The sequence below is a fragment of the Lepisma saccharinum genome, chromosome 8 (assembly GCF_977018435.1).
Source record: "Lepisma saccharinum chromosome 8, izLepSacc3.1, whole genome shotgun sequence".
Lineage (NCBI taxonomy): Eukaryota > Metazoa > Arthropoda > Insecta > Zygentoma > Lepismatidae > Lepisma > Lepisma saccharinum.
In genome coordinates this window covers 73,185,809-73,207,456 of record NC_139236.1, presented here as the reverse complement: position 1 = coordinate 73,207,456, position 21,648 = coordinate 73,185,809, and the positions used below count along the sequence as shown (strand labels likewise).

At 39.9% G+C, this 21,648-nt stretch overlaps 1 protein-coding gene across 1 annotated transcript in view; it reads left to right on the top strand.

The window, feature by feature from the left end:
• The window catches only part of Ent2 (Equilibrative nucleoside transporter 2), a 127,620-nt gene that overhangs the window by 30,654 nt on the left and 75,318 nt on the right, over positions 1-21,648 (top strand). The window contains exon 3 of the mRNA XM_083126923.1: positions 6,071-6,233. Coding sequence (XP_082983049.1) covers positions 6,071-6,233 — 163 coding nt within the window. The remainder of the gene's footprint in view (positions 1-6,070; positions 6,234-21,648) is intronic.

Below are 21,648 nucleotides of genomic sequence, written 5' to 3'. Positions count from 1 at the left end.
AGTTCAGGTTGGCAACAATTAAAAATGCCAACGTGGAAGTTTTTACATCGGCAAGAACACGAAGCGTGGTTCCCCCACTCCTAACATAAACAGCCAATAGGAATACGATATTTTATTAAAAACGAGGGAGAAATACTTTGCTATAATATTAAACTATATAGAAATAACTAAACTGATTTTATCAAATGAATCATATTTGCCCTTGCACATAAAAATGATTAAATAAAGATTTAGTTTATAACGAAGACAAATTACTTCAATCTTGTACATTGTTGAACAAAAATAGATATTAAGAAGAAATGTATTTAACTTGTGCTTAAACAATGAAAACGTTGCATATATTATTTGGGATAATTATTACCCTATAAATTCTGAATACATATTGCAAGAATACGCGAATAATATAAGATAAAACGTAAATACATACATGAATTATGAAAACAATTAAGTATAAATAATTTAATCCAAGTACTTAACTTGAAAGTATACGAATAAAATAAAGGCCAATATACAACTTAAATCTGCCTAACATGGCGGTCGTTACAATGCTCTAGAAGGAATTCGAAGCACATGGCTCTTTACTTTAGCTGCGTTAAGTAAAGAGCCAATTTGAGGGAGGGGGTGGAAATGTAGGGTAATGGGGCTTTGACGACTGGCAACAGACTGAGTATACTGTTACAAGTTACGGTAAAATTTAACAATCTGCCTGTTAATTTACAAAACTGGACGCAACTTTTCTTAAAAACTTAAATTGGAATATTGTTATCATGCGTAAAGATAGATAATGGTAATGATAATGAATTACAGTTGTATGCGCTGTGAATATTTTTTTGAAAAACAATCAAATTACATTAATCATGTTAACCATAATGGTCATTAAAGCTCTAAAAACTGTCATGCGTTCAGTCATTTTACACGGTAGTTGGATGGCAGCGAAAGTTGACGGTCTTACACTATTTTTTTTTCTGTGTACATACGCGTACGGTTTGCCTGTTTTCCCCCCTGTGATATTAAACAGTTTTGGTTTCTTTTTGAGTTTTGATTCGCTAGTAAATCATGTTTTTTTTTCATCGGTGATTATCTTGTTTTCCTAGTGGTTAGTTTTATGTCATATTTTATTCTCTACCAGCATGTTTCTTCATTATGTCATTTTAAGCATGATACTGACGTGATTTAATACGTATCAGAGAACTCATTTCTTCCCCATTTAATGCGGTGCATGGCTATATCGTCACTCTTAATGACCCTTTTTGCATGTTTATTTTACGACTTAATTCCAAGCCTAGCATCCATTACATCTCTACAGAGTCCACGAATGTTTTAATATCTCGGTTATGATCGAAGTTAGCCGGAACATTTGAAAGGCCGTAAGTAAATATTTACAAGGCTCGAAGCTCGAGCGCTTCTCGTGAAGAATGAATGGCAAAAGTTCGGAGCAGCACCCTTTGGCTAGTTTAATTCAGACATAAACTTTTCTGAAAGGGATAAAGGGGGTTTGGCATTGTTGGCGTGTTATGGCCACAACCTCAATGTGATCACTTTGGTCTCGCTGCGGGCCAGATGATGCTCGGCACATTATCACAGGAGATGAGGAGATACGGCTGCCAGCATCACGGAACGGTGGCACGTTGGCTCGCCACCAAGCGTTTCGCAATCGCTCTGCTTCCGGACGCAGATGCCATTTCTTTTCCTTCAGCCTCTTGTCTGTTGGACTTCCTTCTTGAATTCAGATTGCATAACGATGTGCTCACCCCTCCCGTAACCGCACACGCAGGGTGTCAAAAGGGTGGCGGGTGGAGGTCACTTGTCCTACTCTGGAATAATGTAAAAATCAATCACCTTTTTATTCTTCCCTTTTATTTTCTTTCTTTTTCTATTTGGTAACTTCCCGCTCACTTTTCTCATTCGTGTCTGATTGTTTTGGTTTATTTTAGTTCGCTTTTCTGCCACTTTAGGCTAATCGTGAAGATAAGGATGAGTGATAATATGATGAAATTGATGAAGGGACATTCACAAAGAACGCCCATGCCCGGACGGAGATTCGAACCTGGGACCCCTGGCGTAGTAGCGCGTTATCTCAAGTTGTAAACGTCCATCTTGTGTTTTTGTCAAACTCAGTTCCACGTAGTGTACACCCTTGACTGCTCTGGCGTCTGGACTCTCAGCCACTATAATCCTCCATGCGGCTAGTGTTGTGTCCGTCCGTGTGTGTTTATCCTCTCATCAATTTAATCTTAACACAATTCATCCTTATCTTCACCGTTAGTCAACGGCTCCCGGCTTCGATTCCCGGTGTAGGCACATTGCACGGTAGTTCAGACCCAGTTTAATCTATAGGTCCATTTCCAATTAGCACATCTGAGCATAAACCCGCAGATTAACCCTAAGCAATTTAAAATATCGAATTTGAAAATGACCCATTATTGCATGCGACTTTTATATAAATATTTGAACAAGACATTCTCCTAATAATGTAGCCTAATCATGGATTTTAGAAGTGTGCTCGAGACCTAATTATTCCGAAAATTTCCGTTCAGTAGATGTGTATTCTTGACCTTGAACCTTGCCAGAAAAGAATGCCACGAAGAACTAATTATCTCCATCATTTATGTATTGTTTGTGATTTCCTAATAATTTGTAAGTGTTAGTGATTTGCTAGATCTTTGAAGTTATTTAGAACTCCACTGCATTTATATTTCGAATATAAGTGTTCTGAAAACTGAGATAGAATCGGTCTGCAAGCTACATACTTTCTCAATTTAAATTCGTAATTCTGGAACTGTGAGATGCAGTGGTATTTAAAGCATTGAATGAGCCTCTCTCTCTCCTCTCCCGTGTTCCTCCACACTGTAATCACCAGGAAAACCTTGATTTTTGACAACACTTTAGCAAGAGTATTTGCTTTCAGGTGCGGATTGGTTGTGAAAGTGTGTCACGTGCCCACAGTACACTCTGGGATGCAATACTCAAGGTGAACGACGCAAAAAACACAAGAGGTGACTACTCGAACGATTCCTCAAGGATATACTGACGTCGGTGTATCGAAAGCAAAGCCGAAGTTGCCACAGATAAGTTACAAGGTCGCACAACAATGAGCCGCCGTTTCACTTGCTTGGGCAGAAGACCACATTCGGTAGGGATGACCATCGAGAAATAATTGAGATGCGTTCCAAAAGTTTGCAGCCTTGGTTGACGAACTACAGGCTCCTAGGGACGTTACTGAGCTATAGGTGTGGACAAGTCTGTCAACGGAGAAAAGAAAATGACTAAGATTGTCGAACATATTATAAGCACAATCATTTCAGTGGTACTCGCAACAGTACTTCAATTGACGACTTACATCGATTATGTGTGGAGCCTTACCTCCACGTGCCATGACGACACAATAAGTGTTTGACCTTCGTGGCTTCTTATCTCGGCGTTTATAACAAAACGAAAGCAATTATGGATGACATATATAAGTATGCGCTTCCTGTTAAAAGTGTCTTACCCTATTTCCTTCATAAAATCGCCCAACATTTTATCCATTTTTAGTCATAGAGAATCCGGTTCTATTCCCTGTTGAAGCTTCAATTTCAATTGGAATGGCTCTTAAAATGGAGAGTTCTGATTGCCCTCCTTACACATTCATGCTTTTGGTTCCTATTTTGGTTTAGTTTATGTCACCGATGAGGATGAGGGCGATTTTATGACGTAACAAACTCAATGAAATCGATCTTGCCTTGACGAGGGTCGAACCCGGGACCTCTAGCTTGCATTGTGTTACGATTGCCAATGCGTCCTGGAGGGCGACGCAATGACTTTGTGTATTAGAGACTTCCATAAAGCATATGCATAATAGTACATTGTGCCAAAGCACAGGAAGACTTCACATGTGCTTTATATTTTATAGAATTTATAGAAAGTCCATGCTACAGTTCTAAGATATCAGTCCAGCCTATCAGAAGCTATTGCTTTGAGAATTCACAGCTGCGAGACGTGATTCCGTATTTCCTCATCCTCAAACGTGGATAAGCTATCAGGGAAGTGTTTTTTGGGATGCGTCCAATCTCATTTGGCTGCTGTTGCAAGAGAAGAGCCCCTCTTAGTTTTTGTCTTTCGCGGTCAATAGTTGGGTGTTTGAGACAGGTTTTTTGCCCTTCGATGAATCCATTGTACGCCTAAGTTCTGGTTCTTACTTGGCTCCATTACATAACAGAATACGGCATATAGAAGAAGGGTATCGAGATCTATGCAAATCGAGGGAACGAATTCGTTGAGATAACACAGTAAATGTCGCTGACGTTGGTCGACCATGTGTTTGGCGTCACAGTAACTTTGTCGTTCCCTTTGGCTGAGGTCACAGATTTAATCCTACGCTCCTATTGAGCACAGAGCTGGAGATTCTATATACTCTGAGACTTCACAGGTCTGGGCGTGTGTGTTTATTAACTCGAATAAAAATACTAATAAAACGAAATGCGTGAATTCTGAACGTACAATAATGGGTCAGAGTTTGCTATTTGTGACCCGTGAGTCGGTTAGTGGATAAATACGCGTAGTCCTCTATCTGGAGTCTGCTGTGACCTATTTACAGCCACATCGTGTTGTTTTTGTTCTTAGTTGCTAGATTCTTCAATAATTATAAGAGTTTTCTTGTTATTGTTACAATAATAACAATAAGAGGATCTTCCCGAAAACGTAGTGGTAACGCTTGTAATCAAGGGTTTTCGGTTTCGATCCACAGTGAAGGCACATTGCACGGTGGTTTGGGCCAGCTTTAAACTGTAGATCCAGTCTCGATAAGCTTATCTGAGCATATAGTTGACCTAAAGCAAAAGAGACAGAATAACAATAATACCAAAAAGAACACTATAACTCGGGAGCTTGTTTAAAAAAAAAAATAGTTGAAAATATTCCACATTCCATGACGTAGGTTGGGCCCATAATGATGTACCGCTTCAGTTGTGATTCTCTTTCCTTTTGAGCTCGCTTTAAACGTTCTCAGTGTCAGAAGGTGTCACAATTTTAAGTGGGGATAGATTTCGGAAAGCAGTGTAGGTCTATTGGAGAAAATCAATATTCTTCTGAGACGTTTATTATAATTTTAGATTTGTGTCGATTAATGTACACTGAGCTCCCTTGAATTTCACCTGCGTATACCTGACAGGTCTTTGTTATTCTCTAGCTCTCTCTCCTATATTTGGTGCCAGCATTCCTTGCTGGTGTCCTCGCTTACAGGTCAAACCGCGTTGGTGGTGGGAAAGATGTGTGGCCTTGCTTCATGTAGAGATTCAGTGTCCTATCTCTTTTCACCTGCTTTATTGCTGCCGATAAAATTATGGAGTTTACGGGGGCTGAGGGAATACCTTTTGCTGCTCTGTGTAGGGACAGTGGAAGGGATGGTATTGGTTCATATTTTTTTTACTTCATTATATGGTTAGAAAAACTAGATTTTTTTTTTATTTATTAATGTCTAAAAAAATCATAACATTTACCACAATCTACCTCGCATGGAAACTTACGGAGTGGTGAGCACAGCCCGCTTCGAAGCCAGAGGTCCCGGGTTCGAATCCAGAGATATGTGAATCAGCATGCCAAAAAATATCAATATATGCAAACTCTGGACCTTAAGCACGAATTGTCGCTGTGAGTGTGTGTATACATATAAATAATATGAGTTTTACTGAGTGATATTTATGATACATTTTAGTTTTTAAAACTTTTTTTTAAATTTAATAAGAAATCACAAACATACACACATGAGTTTATTTCATTTATATTTGGGGTAAGATTCGTATTTATGCAAGAAGCAGGTTGCCTCCAGAATTGAACATTTTAAAATTGAACTACTGAAGTTGACAGGCCATGGGAAACGTGCATACTTGAAACTAGAAAATACGCACGATTCAAGGGAATGGTCATGTGTGCCAATAAAATGCTAGCTGCAGAAATGCGACTACATATGAAGACTCTTCCTATTTGGATCACTTGTATCGACCATTATTTGACATTTTGTGTGGAGATATCGTAATCACCCTGTTGCTAGTGTAACATGTGTTTTGAAGACATCTTGCCGTGTCTCTTGCAGATGTTGACTACTACGAACAGCAGCCGTTCCTCGAGCCGCCCCTCGTCCAACCTGTGAAGCTGACCCCCAGCTGGGAGGAGACCAATTTGCCCAACGATGAGCTCAACTTCAAAGGGGTCACCATGGACCAGGTCGAGTTAGAAATGAACCCTCCGGTTGACAGGTAAGCACGACATATCTTATTTTTAATCAAGGTGGCGACACGCTGGGAGAAAAGTTGGGACAACTGTTATACTACACATTTCCACTATTTATGAATTACCTACCCCTCGCACTTTCTTTGTAGTGATAATGTCCCGACACTTTGAACTTCTTACTTTTTTCCTTTAACGACAGCATAGGCGACATGGTTTGGAATTTGAGGAGGGTGCGATACCTGGAAAAAAATACAGCATTCATAGTCTCATATATAGTGGCTAGCGGTATTTTCGGTATACACTTAACATTAACATTAACTTTTTAAATATATATTTATCATGTGCAAAGGGTAGGAAACTAGAAATGATACCGACACGGGGATTAATGTCCGAGATTTTGGTAAACTAGAATGTATTCTACTTGAAACTTTTTACCTAAACCGAAAATTGCTAGGACTTACTCAGATAAACCAATCGGATATATATCATTATTTTTAAACAGGTCAAACATTTTGTTTATCGTAATTGCAAAGTTAAGTTGTTGGTAGCAACTGTGAAACCGTGCAGCGTGGTTGCATACATACGGCATAAAATTTCAATTTTTCAAGGGTTTGTAGTATCCAAACTAGGAATGGCCAAATCCGGATAAAGATATTTTTCCGGATTATCCTAATTATCCCACGGTATTCGAATTACCCGGAAATTGGGATTATTCGAAATGTCCGGATATCCGAATGTGTGCATTATACGGACAACTCTCCACATAGTATTTTATTCGTCATTTTCGTATTCCACTGTACAGATTTTCTGCAAATCCTTCATCAAATCTGTTCCAACTGGATATCCGAGTTTTCAAGATATCCGATATTTTGAAATCCAGATATCAGTTATCCGGATTTTGTGGCCATCCCTAACGATCCGTCAAGCAGAAAAAAAGAAAGATAAAACGTCTGTTTGTCGCAGTGACCTCTACTATGCGCTGCAAAACTTTGTGGGGTAATATCCTGTTTGTGTAGCTATATATGTTGCATATGCTGTGTATTTTGAGACAAGTTCGAGAACAAAACGGCCCTCCTCCTATACGAGCCGAGAGATAGCCAAGTTTCTGTCACGACACCATCCTTAGCAAAAGGTGTCGAAAATCTGAAATTCGAAACGAATTCATGTAACATATTGAAAAAAAGATTACATAAATAATAATTTAGATATTTTATTTTGAGGCGTACGTCCTTAAAACAGAGGTGGAATTTATGAGTAACAGTCAGTTTTTTGGTCAGTGAAGTCAGTATTTTTGTATTGGTAACTGCAATTTGTAATTTTACTTATTGTATTTTTGGATATACATGATCACTTCCCAGTAATAGGACTGACATTGTTTCGGTAATTAAAAATAATACATTATTTGTATAATTTTTCCTAACATAGTAGTAACTATTATTGTACTTACGAAGTAGCCCTGCTATGACAGGGTTTCTTGAGCAATGGCTTTCCATAATTTCTGAAAACATGTATCTTCTGGTTTCAGGACTCGGGTTTTTCCTCTGATATTCTTATTCACCATGTTATGTTATTAATATTGATTTTTATGTGCAAAATGAAAACCAGTAGTACAACAACGAAAACATTGTCTTGATAAAAAGAAATGTGTGTTCACTAAGTAGACTTACAGATAATACTTTTTTGTTGTTGAAAGATGAGTTTCACTTTAAAAATTCTAATTTATCGATTGGCTGTAATTAAATTGGCAATAATTAGATTTTTTTTCCAGTTGAGTAATTTTGATCTTTTTGAGCAATTTCCATCCCTGCTTCAATTTTCCCCCGGATTTATCTGTAGACGAATTTTTATCTTTATTTCTGAAAACTTTTTCTTCTATTATCGCTATTTCTCTGTCCCGTCCTTACAAAAATCAACGCTTTTCCCCATTTTTCATTGACCAAGATCTAGTGGTCGTGAGCACAGCACCTAGAAGGTTGCGTAATTCCTCGTGATTTTATGGTTTGTTTTCGCAGACAACTTGCCGAGTTTACACACCTTGTTTTGTGGTACTTCGTCTTTAAGAACCTTGCACAGAAAGGTGCGCGCGCAGTTTTTGTCGCGATCAATGGCCAACCAATCACTCTGTTATTGTGGGTGGGCCGTGAACGGAGAAGGTTAGAATTTACGTCACCAGTCTTTAACAAATGCCTCGGAGTGCGAGTCTGGCACACTGTTTGAGTAGGATTATCATTCTCTCTGTTCTTTTGCGGTTTTGCCAGCGCAAATATGATACAGGCCACACGCACAAACGAGTAATTAAAGTATACAGAACACCGTTTGGTTTCTTCCTGGTGTATTTTTGGGGTCTTTGTTGGGAAGCCAGTTGTGTGGGTGGGCTTGAGGAGAGAGTGGCTTGTGGTGCTCTTAAGGTTTGTTCGTTTTGTATGTGTACGGTGTCGGTTTTCGTCTTTTGTAAAGGCGGAAATGATAATTGCATTTACGCCGACCTCAGTGGCGGCGTGGTTATCACAGCGCGCTACGACGGGTCCCGGGTTCGAATTCCGGCCAGGGCATGGGTGTTCTTCCTGAGAAGCCATTCATCATATCATCTCCGATTTTCATCGTCGCGATTAGCCGAAACTGGAAGAAAAGCGATGCTAAAAAACAAATCAAATAATATCATATGCTGTTCGCCTATACTCTGTCCCGGCTATCTCTGAATCAAGGCCACGGATACCAGCAGATAAGGGGGAGGAAATCGAGTGGGCAGAGCGAAGCAGTACTTCAGTCGGTCCCCCTCCACGCAATCTCATTCCCTCTCACATGTTCATAATGACCATGAATTGTAATAGAAACGGCAATGAGCATGAACAGCATTCCATTCCTTAAATCAACACAGGAAGTACAAATAGAGAAAATAGTAATGGAAAATTTGTCCACTATTATCTTTGCCGTTGGCTGTACGGATCAATTAGCTTTAGCAACCAACGTAAATGGCTGAATCATTGTGGATTGACAGAACATCCTTATAGCTACGTTTTCAAGACGTAGATCTCTATCTCCCCACTACTATTGGGCAACTTAAATGCACTGACAAACTTGAAATAGGAAAAAATATGGATGTTCAAAATTGCTGATAATTCAGTACAGTAAAATACATGTCAATGCATCCTTATAACCACGCAGCCCAAGTTGCACTATTGACACACTGGGTTGCATAATTTGCAAGCTGCAACTTTCGCCGTGAAAGTCGCACAGCTTCTTGTACAGTCACCGGCAATAAAATTGCATTGGCATCGGCTCAGCCCTAGAAATCTATATATAACCGCACATCTGCATTGAAGAGGTCCATTCACAGCAATGTTTATCGTTCTTTTTATCCTGGCAGAGTGTCGCGCATACCTTGCCACAGACGGAGTGTAGCCCGAGATGGAGCAGAGAATGAATGAGCCAATTAAACTCGGAGCAACTTTATTCAGTGTCGCGGAGAGACTTGAGAGAATGAGACCAATTCCAGGCATTTCGGAACTTGTGAGTCTCCTGTCGAGATGGGAGGAAAAGCGTGTGGGCGAACTTCTGACCTTTCTACCAGTCTAATCTCCTGCTTATCTGCACCGCTGCTGGTGGGTGCGTTGTCAAGGCACATCGAACGGAAAGTTTCAGCGACAGATGGGTACTTCACGAAAAATGGTAATTTGTCATTGTGCTGTGGGAACAGTACAGTGTTTCCTTCTCTTGATAGAACAATATTTTATTTTATCGCAAATAGTGGAATAATGTATATTTAGAGAGTACGTGATGCCGTGAGCCTGTAAAACTGAACATAGATGACTTCTTGAAACATACTTCGTAGGTATCTACCTGACTATTTTTAGAAAAGTCATACTTTTGTTTATGGTAATTACTAAGTCAGTCTATTAGTGCCAATTTGGACTGCGTTGCGTGGATTCCGTTTTTCGAGGGTTCGTGGCGTCAACACGAGGCGTCGGACAAAAACTTGAAGAAAAATGTTTCTACACGCAATGAAAGTTTGCGAAGTAACACCCTGTATATATTGTTTATAACTCTATAGAGGAAACCTAGTTTGATGTTTATAAATGGAGACGAGAACGAGACACTTGTAATTTCGTCTAGACACCATCCCTACTTATGGATTTACTTATGTTATTTTGCACTGCTTTTCTGCCTCCAGGTTAATCACGACGTTAAGTATTGATTAAGGTTAGCCGAAATTCTTGAAGCAACACTTACAAAAGAATACCGAAGCGCAGGTAGGGACGTGAACCAGGAGCCTTGGGCGGGTTTAATTATGGCAGAGTAGTTTGCATAGACTCAAACTAAGTGGTAAGTGTAGACCCCCAAAAGGAGAATAGTCTGTACTTAGTAGAAGTACAGCTTAAACTTTGAATGATTCATTTTAGCACTGGCACATTAAAAGTATAATGAGGAGGCGCCCAATCTTGCTGCAAGATATTAGAATTCCAAGGATTATTGAACTTTCTTCTGACAGCTGTTCCTGACAAAGTTGTGCCAGGCAAATCATACAATTGACCTTTCTTTCCACAGTTACTATATGTATATTTAAAAGAATCTGTAAATAATACAGGTACACAGTTAGTGCAATATCATTTCTTTAAAAGTTGTTTTCATATGCGATTTATTGCATTGTTTTTACCTGAGTTTATGGTCGTTTATAAGTTCACATTTAGGTCCATTCTGTATGATCTGGTATTGTGGAAATGAAGTACCTGCCCGTATTGCGTCCTTTCGAATTTGGTTTTACTGGGCAACACGTTATTTGTCAATGTTGTTTCCTGTTCTCAGTATTTGACCAGTTGTGCGACAGATCCGAAGAACTCGGAAAAACTAAGCCTTTCCTCTTTGCAAGAAAAACTGTTATTGCCTGCTTTGACAGAGTAAACCTGCCCGTGAGTAGACCAGCTTTTCGCGAGTTTGGAACAAGTTTGTTCAAGCTGTTAGGGCGACGGCGTCTTTCAGCAGCTGCCACATATTTCTCCTTTCTCTCTTCTCATTTCTTCCAGGAGGGACGTCAGGAGTGGGCGGGTGTCGAAGGAGGACACGCTTGTTTTCGGAAAGTTTTTGCAAGATTCCTATGCTTCCATTCTTCTTAACGCTGTTATGGCCTTTGTTCAGAGAAAATAGTAGTCTCACTGTTAATTCTGTAGTGAACATTGCCGGAACGTTGCTTTGGGAGTTCTCAAATGAAATGCCATTTTTAACAATCTGGACGTCTAAGCATTTGTGTCAATAATCTTAACTTTCAGAGGTTTTCTAGTGATTGTGACTTTTGTCACTCCTGAAGCTTCGTTTGGTTTATTAAGGTGTAGGCAGGGATAATTGTACACAAATTGTCCCTCACCATTTTACTGTGTTTCACACCATGTCAGCTTTGAGAATTGAAATAAAAACGCCTTAAGGGCAGGAGGAACAGTTTCTGTGCAGCAAAACCCTAAAGCTTAACGCCCGCTGAGGCGCGGTAACAGAACGCAACAGACGCGTTCCCGGCGTCTCAGTGGGCGATAACCTTTAAGATAACCTGCAGACCTCTGACGAGGAAATTCCGCACTTCGGTTCCGCGCCTTTCCCTGTAGTGGGCGTTACACCATTTAATTTCAATAGAAGCAGATAACAGAAGTTCTGTTGCCGCGTCTCACTGGGCGATATTCTTAAACAGCTCCTTCCCCAACTTTCTTTCGCCGCGGCGAGCTGGGAAAAGAGAGATCTGTACGCTGGAAGGTCGTATTTATACCAAGAGAAAACTTAGTATTATGCGTGTGGGAATATTATTTTACTTGTTCTACTGGGATTACCAAACTTCTGACGGCATAGCAAAATACGTTAATGGAAAGAAGACATGTTGAAGATTTGATTTATGGTAGGAAAAAGTCTAAAAATCCCATTTGATTAGCCGTAACGTGAAGTTGTTGTTGTTTTTTCTCCATAAAGAATGCATGGGAATCTTAAAATTCTTATGTTTTTCATTCATTTGTGTCCAACTTATTAACAACTTGTAGAATCGCTTCCACTTTCAACATGAGGAGAAATTCATACTTTCTTGTATAGTCGGGTTTCTTTTTAGTAGCGGTCTCGGGTTTGATACCCGGTGGATGCACATGGTTCGGATCCCACTTTAAACTGTAGGTCCAGTCCCGATTAGCCTTACTGTGCATAAAGTGGACTTAAAAACATCAAATCAATCAATCAATCAATTATTTTTAGTAGCAGTGCCCATTCCGACGATATTGAAGTAAATTCTCACCTGTCACTCTTCGCCTTCATATGTAGCATACATAGCGTGTAGAAGAAATGAACGATAATTGTCGTGGACAGTTTGCCTACTGTTACGTTATCCGCCCATTGTACTATCATGAAAACGTTAGTGGTTTGTAAGGTACTACCTTACTGAAGATGGCAAGTTACGAATATATCTTAATTCATGCAAACCGCAACCAAGTCTGTTATAACGCCAACGCGTGGTTGCAAACGTTGGAAGGAGCAAGCAGGAATGCCAAGACAAATTCCTTCATGAAACACTTGTTCAGCACGTCGTTCTGTGGACGTGTAAGGTGTAACCTGAGACGGTATACAAAAGTAAACCTCGCATTCACGTATAGTACACGCCGGTAACTGCAGTCTTGGAATTCAATGAGACTCAGGCGTCTGGACCTACGGCCATATCAGTGGCGTGCCCTGGATTTTCGAGAGGATGGGGTTACGTATACTTTTCTTTAGTTGTTATCCTTCATTTCGCCATCTTTTCCTGCCTTTGACGTTAATTTTTTAGGATTACTGAGCAATAGAAAGGGGGTAGTGATCCCCACCAGCTCCCCCCCCTTGGGCACGCCACTCGGCCAGATTATCGTCCTTATTTGTGCTGAGTGCCACTTTACAGCCTCAACTTTTGAACAGGATATGGAATATTTTTCCTCGAAGATAGTATAGTTAGTTATTGTTAAGGAATTTATGACTGTATTGGTTTTAAAAATTGAGTTAGTTTTCAACAGACATATTTTATTTATTTATATTTTTGAGAAAATTCCAGATATAGCACAGGTGGCAATTTTACACTGAAATTGTCAACAATGAAAATGCAATAATAATAATAAGCAAAAAGATATTAAAGAATAATAATTAAAAGTAACAAAATAACACAAAGAGAATAGCAAATTGACAAAAATATAAAACAAAAAATGGCACTATTTGATGTTATTTACAAACATTTCTTCTAATAGAAGACCGAAAGGCAAACTCGGAGGAAAATATATCGATTCTTGATGAGAGGTCATTGTATTGTGTGGCAATCTTTTTTGAATTTGTATTCAAGGTTTCTTTGTATAAAATAATCTTGTGTTGCGACTTGTGCGCATAGGTACTCGAAAGTGGAATTCCTCAAGGAGTGTGTTGCAGCGGATTTTGCCATTCACAATTTCGTATAAATAACTTAAATCATTCTGCAAACGTCGTTGATAAGCAGTTTGTAAGTTTAGAAAAGACAAAAGATGCGGAGATAAAATTGCGCAATGAGGGAACCCTGTATCGAACTACGTATAGCTAGGAAGAAGTGAAAGACTGAATCGATTCTAGAAAGTTGAGTAGGACACGCCATGGACCAGACAGGAGAGCAGTATTCTATTATTGGGGAAATGAATGATTTGAAGTATAAGGTAAGGGCTGAGATGTCACTAATTTCAGTGAAACGATACAGTAAACCTATAAGAGACGCATTGCCTTTTTCGTTGTGCCTGTTATATGTTCTTCAAATGCGAGTTTATGGTCGAAAACAATGCCTAGGTCTTTGTGAGAGGATACTGCTTGGATGTTATTGCCAGAGACGGAATAAGATGACTTTAACAGGTTCTTCTTGAGAGAGATGGTAAGAGTAGTACACTTTTCAGGATGTAATGTAAGGCCCCATGTTACACACCAGGAAGTAAATGTTGTTGTCATGTCATTCTGAAGAAGATGAGTATCGTCGGAAGTGAAGATTTCTCTGAAAATTTTAGTCATCTTGTTAGGGCCCTGTTTACAATATTAATTAATTGGCTTATCCCCGTATTGTGTGACGGGAATAAATAGCCTATATGCTGAGGTGCCCATAATATAACAACCAATCAATCAACGTCGTTCTGTGCCATTAGTAGATTCCTCATGCGGGAGCTCTTTCATGATTGCTTAGTACTGAATGGAACGTTTTATTACACACGCTTCTATCTGTTGTGAGTCGGATTATTTATCACATCCATGGAGACTATTTACAGGTAACACAACCACAAATCCAACCTTTTTCTCTGCAAGATCTCTAATGATGGCACAGTGGAGTGGTTCATGAGGATAATGGGCATAAGAGTTAGTTATCGGCTTCTTGTTAAATGCGGTTTAACAAAGCATTGAGCTGCTGCAGGTTGTAAGGTCAACAGAAGTTTATCAAGTGTGAATGTGTGGGATAAACATAGGAAAGTTTTCGCAGGAGTTTTTTTGTACTGCTCACCAGGATGTTGACGAAAATATTTATCTGAGTAAGTGCGTTCAAATGTCATTACTCTAAAGATTACGCCATAATAATTTGCGGCGATCAATAAAGAATCGATAAAATAACTTTTCCCTGAATGTTAATATATCTCCCTTTTTGGATGTATTCGATTCCTTTTGTAGATCCAGATTATGACGTTTCAACGCGTTGGCTCGTATCGTGTCTAGAGAAGCCTTTGTATCCGCATCAGTGGCTGATTAACGACGTCGTTGATTGATTGATTTAGTTTATTTTACTTCACTTTTCTACCACCTTTGGCTAATCGCGAAGATGAGGATGAGTGGTGATAAGATGAGATTAATGACGGGACGGTCACAAACATATAGGGATGACGCAACACAGGCCCCACACAGGATTATGCTGGCTGCGATTCCAGACGCCAGAGCCTCGCAGAAAGGAATAGCAATTCCGGTGGTGTTTAAGAGTAATATGGAGGGCGACAGCGAATAATAAAAGACCACCCAGCCCCCACGACATATGGTCGTTAATCGGAGTGCAAAGTGGTGACCATTTGTTATTTGACGATTTATTGCTACTTTTGGACGTTTGAAGGGGTGATCACTTAATTATATACGTCAAGGAAGGGCAAACACTACTATTCATTGACGGTTTATTGTTAATTTGGATGTCTCGTAGACGACAGGGCAGTCGTCCTTTGAGTTAACAGCCGACCTCCGCGGCGGAGTGGTTAGCTCAGTGGGCTACGACGCCAGGGGTCCCGGGCTCGAAACCCGACCTGGTAATGGCTGTTCTTTGTATCATCAATTTCATATTACTCATCCTTATCGTTGCTATTAACCGGCAGAAAAGCGACGCTAAATAACAAAAATAAAATCAAGTCAAACAGTGGTTAACTCTTGATACCTCATATTTAACACAGGCCTGATTTTAGAAGTACTCAGCCTATCCAGCTGTATTCACATGAGCATCTGTACAATAATTTTGTCCTGTGAATGTACCTTCAACCTATTAATACATATAACTGCGGTCAAACCAGATTAACTTGATAATGGAACGACTTGACTAGCTTTTGAATATCACCAGGCCTGTCGTGGGTACTTGAGTCCTCCTAACCTTTCAGATAACGCATGAGTAAACGTGACAACGGCCGACAGTACCAGAGATAGGTCTGCCATTGACGTATGAACAGAGCAAATGTTAATTCTAGATTAGCACGCAAAGTGCCGACATATTTGTACTCTACACAGAGAAAGAAGTTTGTTTTTAATGACCAAGAAATAGTTTCTAGCAACCCAAATATAGGCGACAAAAAAGGTTATTCATTACCAAATGCTTTTGTCGTAATCGTGCACATTTCTTTAGTTACTAAATAATTTGGTCAGAATTACCAGATTTTGTAACCTTAATCAAACGTGTTTTGTTAATTCAAATAAATCAGTTTTTACTGTGTGTCAATGTCCATGTTATTGGAAGAGCAACGGTGAAAGCTAGATCTTTCAACATACTTTTTTAATTTTCAGCTTGGGAGTTGTAATCATAATGTGTTTCTTAATTAGATAATTACTGGAATATTTCATTTAGTATCTCTTTCCCTTTCTTTAGAGCCTGTTCCTCCCCTTTAGTGTGTTTCCCATCCTTTTAAAGGCTTTTAGGGCACCTTTTTTTACATCCCGATTCTCTCCTTTTACATCCCGATTCCCATCCTTTTACATCCCGGTTCCCCTCCTTTTACATCCCGGTTCCCCTCCTTTTACATCCCGGTTCCCCTCCTTTTACATCCCGGTTCCCCTCCTTTTACATCCCGCTTTCAGATTCTGCTTCCCTTCTTTTTAACATTGTTTTTCTACTTTGAGTTCTGTTCTGTTTTGTTTTGGAGCACATTTCTCCTCTTGAAGCCTTTGCTCCCCCATTTACTCTATTTTTGTTTTTTTACAATCTTTTAGAGCCTATTTCCCGTTTCCTTCTTTTGGATCGCGATTTGCATATTTCAGATTGTGTTTTCTTCTGGATACTGTGTCTCTTGTTTTGGAACATGCTGTCCTTCTATTTCCCTTTTTATTGCCCATTTTCAAAGTTTCCTTCTTTGTAGTGACAGCCAGCGAGAATTTGTTGCAGAGTTAACTTTGACCAGAAACGGGTCGTAATAGATACAGACCGAGCCCTTCTCAGAGGATGTAGTTTCTCCTTATCTGCCCCGGCGGAAACAAATCGGGTGTAATCTGGCATCGCCCTTTTGTTTCGTGTCTCCTCCCCGCTTCCAGTTCTTAATTGGATCGTGTTCCAGTTGCAAAGCGAAGGCCCGCGCGATCTCCCATCGCCGGAACTGCGAGAGAAGACGGGAGGCATTTTGGAATTCTGTTGGGCTGTCAGCGGCGGAAGGAACGGAATGTTGTGATTCTTTGCTGTCGTGGCAGGTTGAGGGAAACTTTTCCTTGGCGGAGGGAATTCTTCCTCTGTAGCCAAGGATGACAACCAACCGAGCAAAATCCTGGAGAACCGAGCACGTGTCAATGGGCTGTTCATTGCCAAACAGTCGTTGTGTCCCAAAATATTTTCTATCGTCATTTGGGACGCGATGGAATGGCTATTCAAACGTTACTTTTACCGAAGTTTCTCGTGAAAATCGATACTAAAAATGTGTTTAGTAAAGCTTTAAGATTATGTAGCAAGTCATAAATTTCCGAAAATTGCATTCTCCTGAACCTAAGAATTAATAAATTAAAGCGCAACGGCAGGATAGTTCGAACGTGCTAAATATCTTATGTTTATGCACAAAGAGCACTAAACTTGACGTCATTTAGGTCGTCTCTAGCTGGCATGGAGCAATAATATAAGAATTTAGATTCCACTCACGTTTTTTGTTTTATTTCTTGGGTTGAGAGTATGTGTAATTCAATGCGGGGGTAGGAATAATTCCCCAAATTATCCGGAAAAATATATTAAGTGCGCGTGCGCGTGATATTTATTATCATACACTATGCCCTATCCATTAATTTAATAATTTCTTCCCCGGGTGTCGGTCGCACTTTTCTCTGGATTTGCACAAAATGTGATGCACACTCGGTGTTCCTTTCTCGAATCCACATCGAAATGCCACACACCACGTTCACGACTTCAAATGAAGGACGTAAACGGTCAGCGCATTCAACCACGTGCCTGAAATTTTGTACACTGTCTCCCAAGATGTGCTAAAACAATCTACCTTTGCATGGCGCTACAATTTTGTTTACCAGAAGCAAAACTCGATGTACAGTCAGCTGTAATAGAAGTCCACCCTAAAATTAATATACCGTAATTTATATTCCTTTCGTCAGAAAAGAAAAACAGGTATGGTAAAAATGAAGTTCCAATAAACGATGCAAGTCGTTGGGATTTCAGCGTGTCTTGTCAATAATTTCCTCATAAGGGCAATTTACTCTTGAGTATACCATCCCTAGTTGCCACGTAACCAATACTCGAACGCAGAACTTGTGCTGTATTCGTCAGTCAAAGGTAAAGGGTCATAACTTGATCGTTAAAATCAGCTCTAGGGGGGATTTTTGACCTACAAAGAGGGAAATTTACCTTTCACGCGGAGGGATTTTTCGCGAAAGTAAAACGATGTCGCATTCTTGGGCAGAACGCCCTTTTCGTCTCGACATTCCACGCCAGACGGTTTGCTTTTTTTCAATTTGGTAATTTTCTGCTTCGCGCGGGGCGTAATGCATTTAGCGCCTGCGGGTGGAGGAAGTCGACATCTCGCGGAACAGCGGAAACCCTTTCCTCATCAGCTAATTACATGCGTAATTTAATTCATTGCGTTCTTTGGAATTGCCGCTGCCTGATGGAACGTAGTGGGAATCTAAACGAAAAATTTCTCTGCCGGAAGCGTGCATGCGGAAAGAGTGGTGGGAAATTTTACCTGCACGTTTATCCAGCTCCAGAATATTGTAGAGTTTGTGATAGAATTCGAAATTTGCTGCGGAAAGTTGCAAAATACAACCACACAGTTCTTATGCGTATAAACATTATGACCATTTTGGAATTTCTGCTGTTTAACCTGCTCCCCGTGAGTGAAAAATCACTTCCCGCTCCTATATTCTAATGAGCAACGTAAGCAGGTCAGGGGCCTGTGTACGTAGAGCAACGTTATTGCCGTGTGTTGCAACGACCAGAAGACTGAACGTCTGGTAAAAAGCATAAATGTGAATGAAAGCAAAAAAGAAAATTGAAAAAAAATTTAAATGCAACAAAAGAATACTGAAAAATGACTTGAAGGCAAAAAAGGTGGTAAAATGTTATCTGGTTCTAATTGAAGGGAAACGGACTGCTATCAGGTTTAGGCCCAGAAAAAAATGATTTTTCATCCACTTTTGATGAAATTGATGGACATTTAGGAAAGAAATACCCATTTATGGACTCAATCCCGGAACCTTTGGTACCGAGGTCGTGCGTCGACCACTTAACGGTGTTTCTCAACCGCCGGGCCTTGCATTAGTTGTAGAGAGGTTCGTTAGATTCAATGGTTGACAAGTAATTTAAAACCTAATTGTAAATTGGTCAGCAAGCCTAGACATAATCAAAGTATTACTCTCTATATCAGGGGCTTCCAAATGGCGGCCCGCGAAGCCAGTTTGCAAAATACATTAATTTTATGTATTTTTATTAAAGTACGTTCTATTTTTACTGAAGGAACAGTATGGACTTCCTTAAACAACTGGCGTTTATATCAGATATCACAGGTCATCTGAACGAACTGAACTTGAAACTGCAGGAATGAAACCAGCTGGTGTCAGATTTAATGGGAAACATAGATGGGTTTCGTAATAAACTAAAGATTTTCAACGTTACTTTGGAGAGGAATAACCTGGTCCATTTTCCAAGCTGTCGGTGGCTAGCAGATGATGAAGAAACACTGGACATTTTTTAATTCTGTGCAAATATTAAAGAAATAATGGATGAGTTTGACTCCAGATTAAATATTTTGAAGAACTTCAAGCAGCGTCCAGCTATTTAGCAATCCTCTTGGCGTTAACATCGAAGAACAAGAAGCGATGTGTTCCTTCAAACTAGCCAAGAAAAGGGGCCAGAGTTTTTCAAATACCTTTCAAACGAACGCTTTCCAAACCTTCGTAGTTTTGGACAAAGAATGACATGGATGTTCGGCAGCACATACACGCGTGAAAGGGTTTTTTCTTCAATGAAGTTCATCAAGAACCGCTACAGAAGTCGATTGGTAGATTCTTCACTGCTTCACCTTCTGAGACTTTCAAATACAGAAATTGAAGTGAACATTCCAACTTTACTAAAAAGAAGCAGATCGGCCTCAATTTTCACATTGAACACTTAGTATGAAGGATTCTTATTTGTGTGGTGTGTTTTTCATTTCTTTCAATTCATCCAAGTATTGGGTTTTTGTGAAATAAATTGTAATTATACAATTTTGATTTGTGATTCCATTGTTTTTAATGCCTCATTTTAGAAATTTAGGTCATGCGAAAGTAAGTACTATAGTGGAACCACGAGCAAAACAGCCTGCGCAAACCCGCGACTCCTATGCACCGTACCCCCGCGAGTAGAGGAGGGGGAGTGTGGACCATGCTTTCTTATGGCCCGCGGTGGAGGGAAGAAGGGAAAGCTGCGCGGGGACTTCTCGTCCCAAGGTTTTTTTTCCTTGTGCTCGATCTATACATTCCTGCTGGATATAATTTTGGCCCTCGGACCTAGTTGGAAACCACTGCTCTATATGATCATCCCATACTGTATTTATTAATACTTAATTTCAAGGGACATATTAATTAACGTATAAAGCTTTAAAAAGTAGAAAGGTATTTATTAGTAATATTATCTGGATCGGGGCATCGACTTTAAGAAAAAGGGAATTCCGGACCGCGGTCTCACGAAGATCGAGGACTATCGAGTCGGCTGGCTACCTAAAGTGTTCTGAGCGTCCCGTTTTTACGACGTGCTTCATGTATAGGCGGGACTTGAGTTCCATGTGTGCGTTCTTGGCTGTACCCTCAATCCGATGCACAATGTGTTGAAACCGGAGACAAAAATAACGCGGCATATGTTGCATAAATATAGCATATTTAATTTTTCAAAGGAATGTATGCCGAAGAGACACGTCATCCCGGCAGCTATATTCGCCTTCTTGTTTCCTCTTCGCTCTAGTGCGCTCACATTTTGTGTGAGCGGTCCGAGTGGACCCATTACGTCAATCGTGTACCTTTCTATCGGCAGTAAATCCGCACGAAAATGAATTTGCACTAAAATTTTGGTACATACTACATGTCAATTTAATTGCACCTGGCACCATATGGTCGGTACCGGATGAAATTCAAACCGATGCAGATATTAACACTGTTGCCAGGTTAGTTTCAGGAATACAGCGTTCGTTCAAATTTTCGACTTTTCGTATGAATATATTGTAAATGGTTCGTATCGTCAGTTTCATCATATCTTTCATCCCCATCTTCGCGATGAGTCAAAAGTAGCAAAAAGGCGAAATAAAATAAACCAAATAGATCAATGAAAACACTTAACACTATTGCAAAAATATTCTTTGCCCGTCTTGTAGCTGCAGCCTGGCCGAGTGCCTCGAGAGGCCGACTCCTGGTCTCGCCACCGAAGGTTCTGTGTTCCAAGTCACGGCCTCTTGTTCCTTTAGGAGTGTTCCTATCGATTTCATAAAATCATTAATAACCATCTTCATCGTCGCGATTTGTCAAGAGAAAATAATGTAAATGGTTTGTCGCTCGTCTTGTAAGCGTCCGCTTTAGCCTTTGCATGAAGCTGGGTTGTTAATGGTCCAGAAACCCATATATTCTAATGAGTTCTATTGGGTTCCTCAACAGTACCGGAAACTTTTTTTGTCGCACAATTTAAATTCGGTCCAAATTGCGTATTGTTTCATTTCAGAACGGAACTTAAAAAAACAAACAAACAAAAAAAAAACAACAACTTTGCAA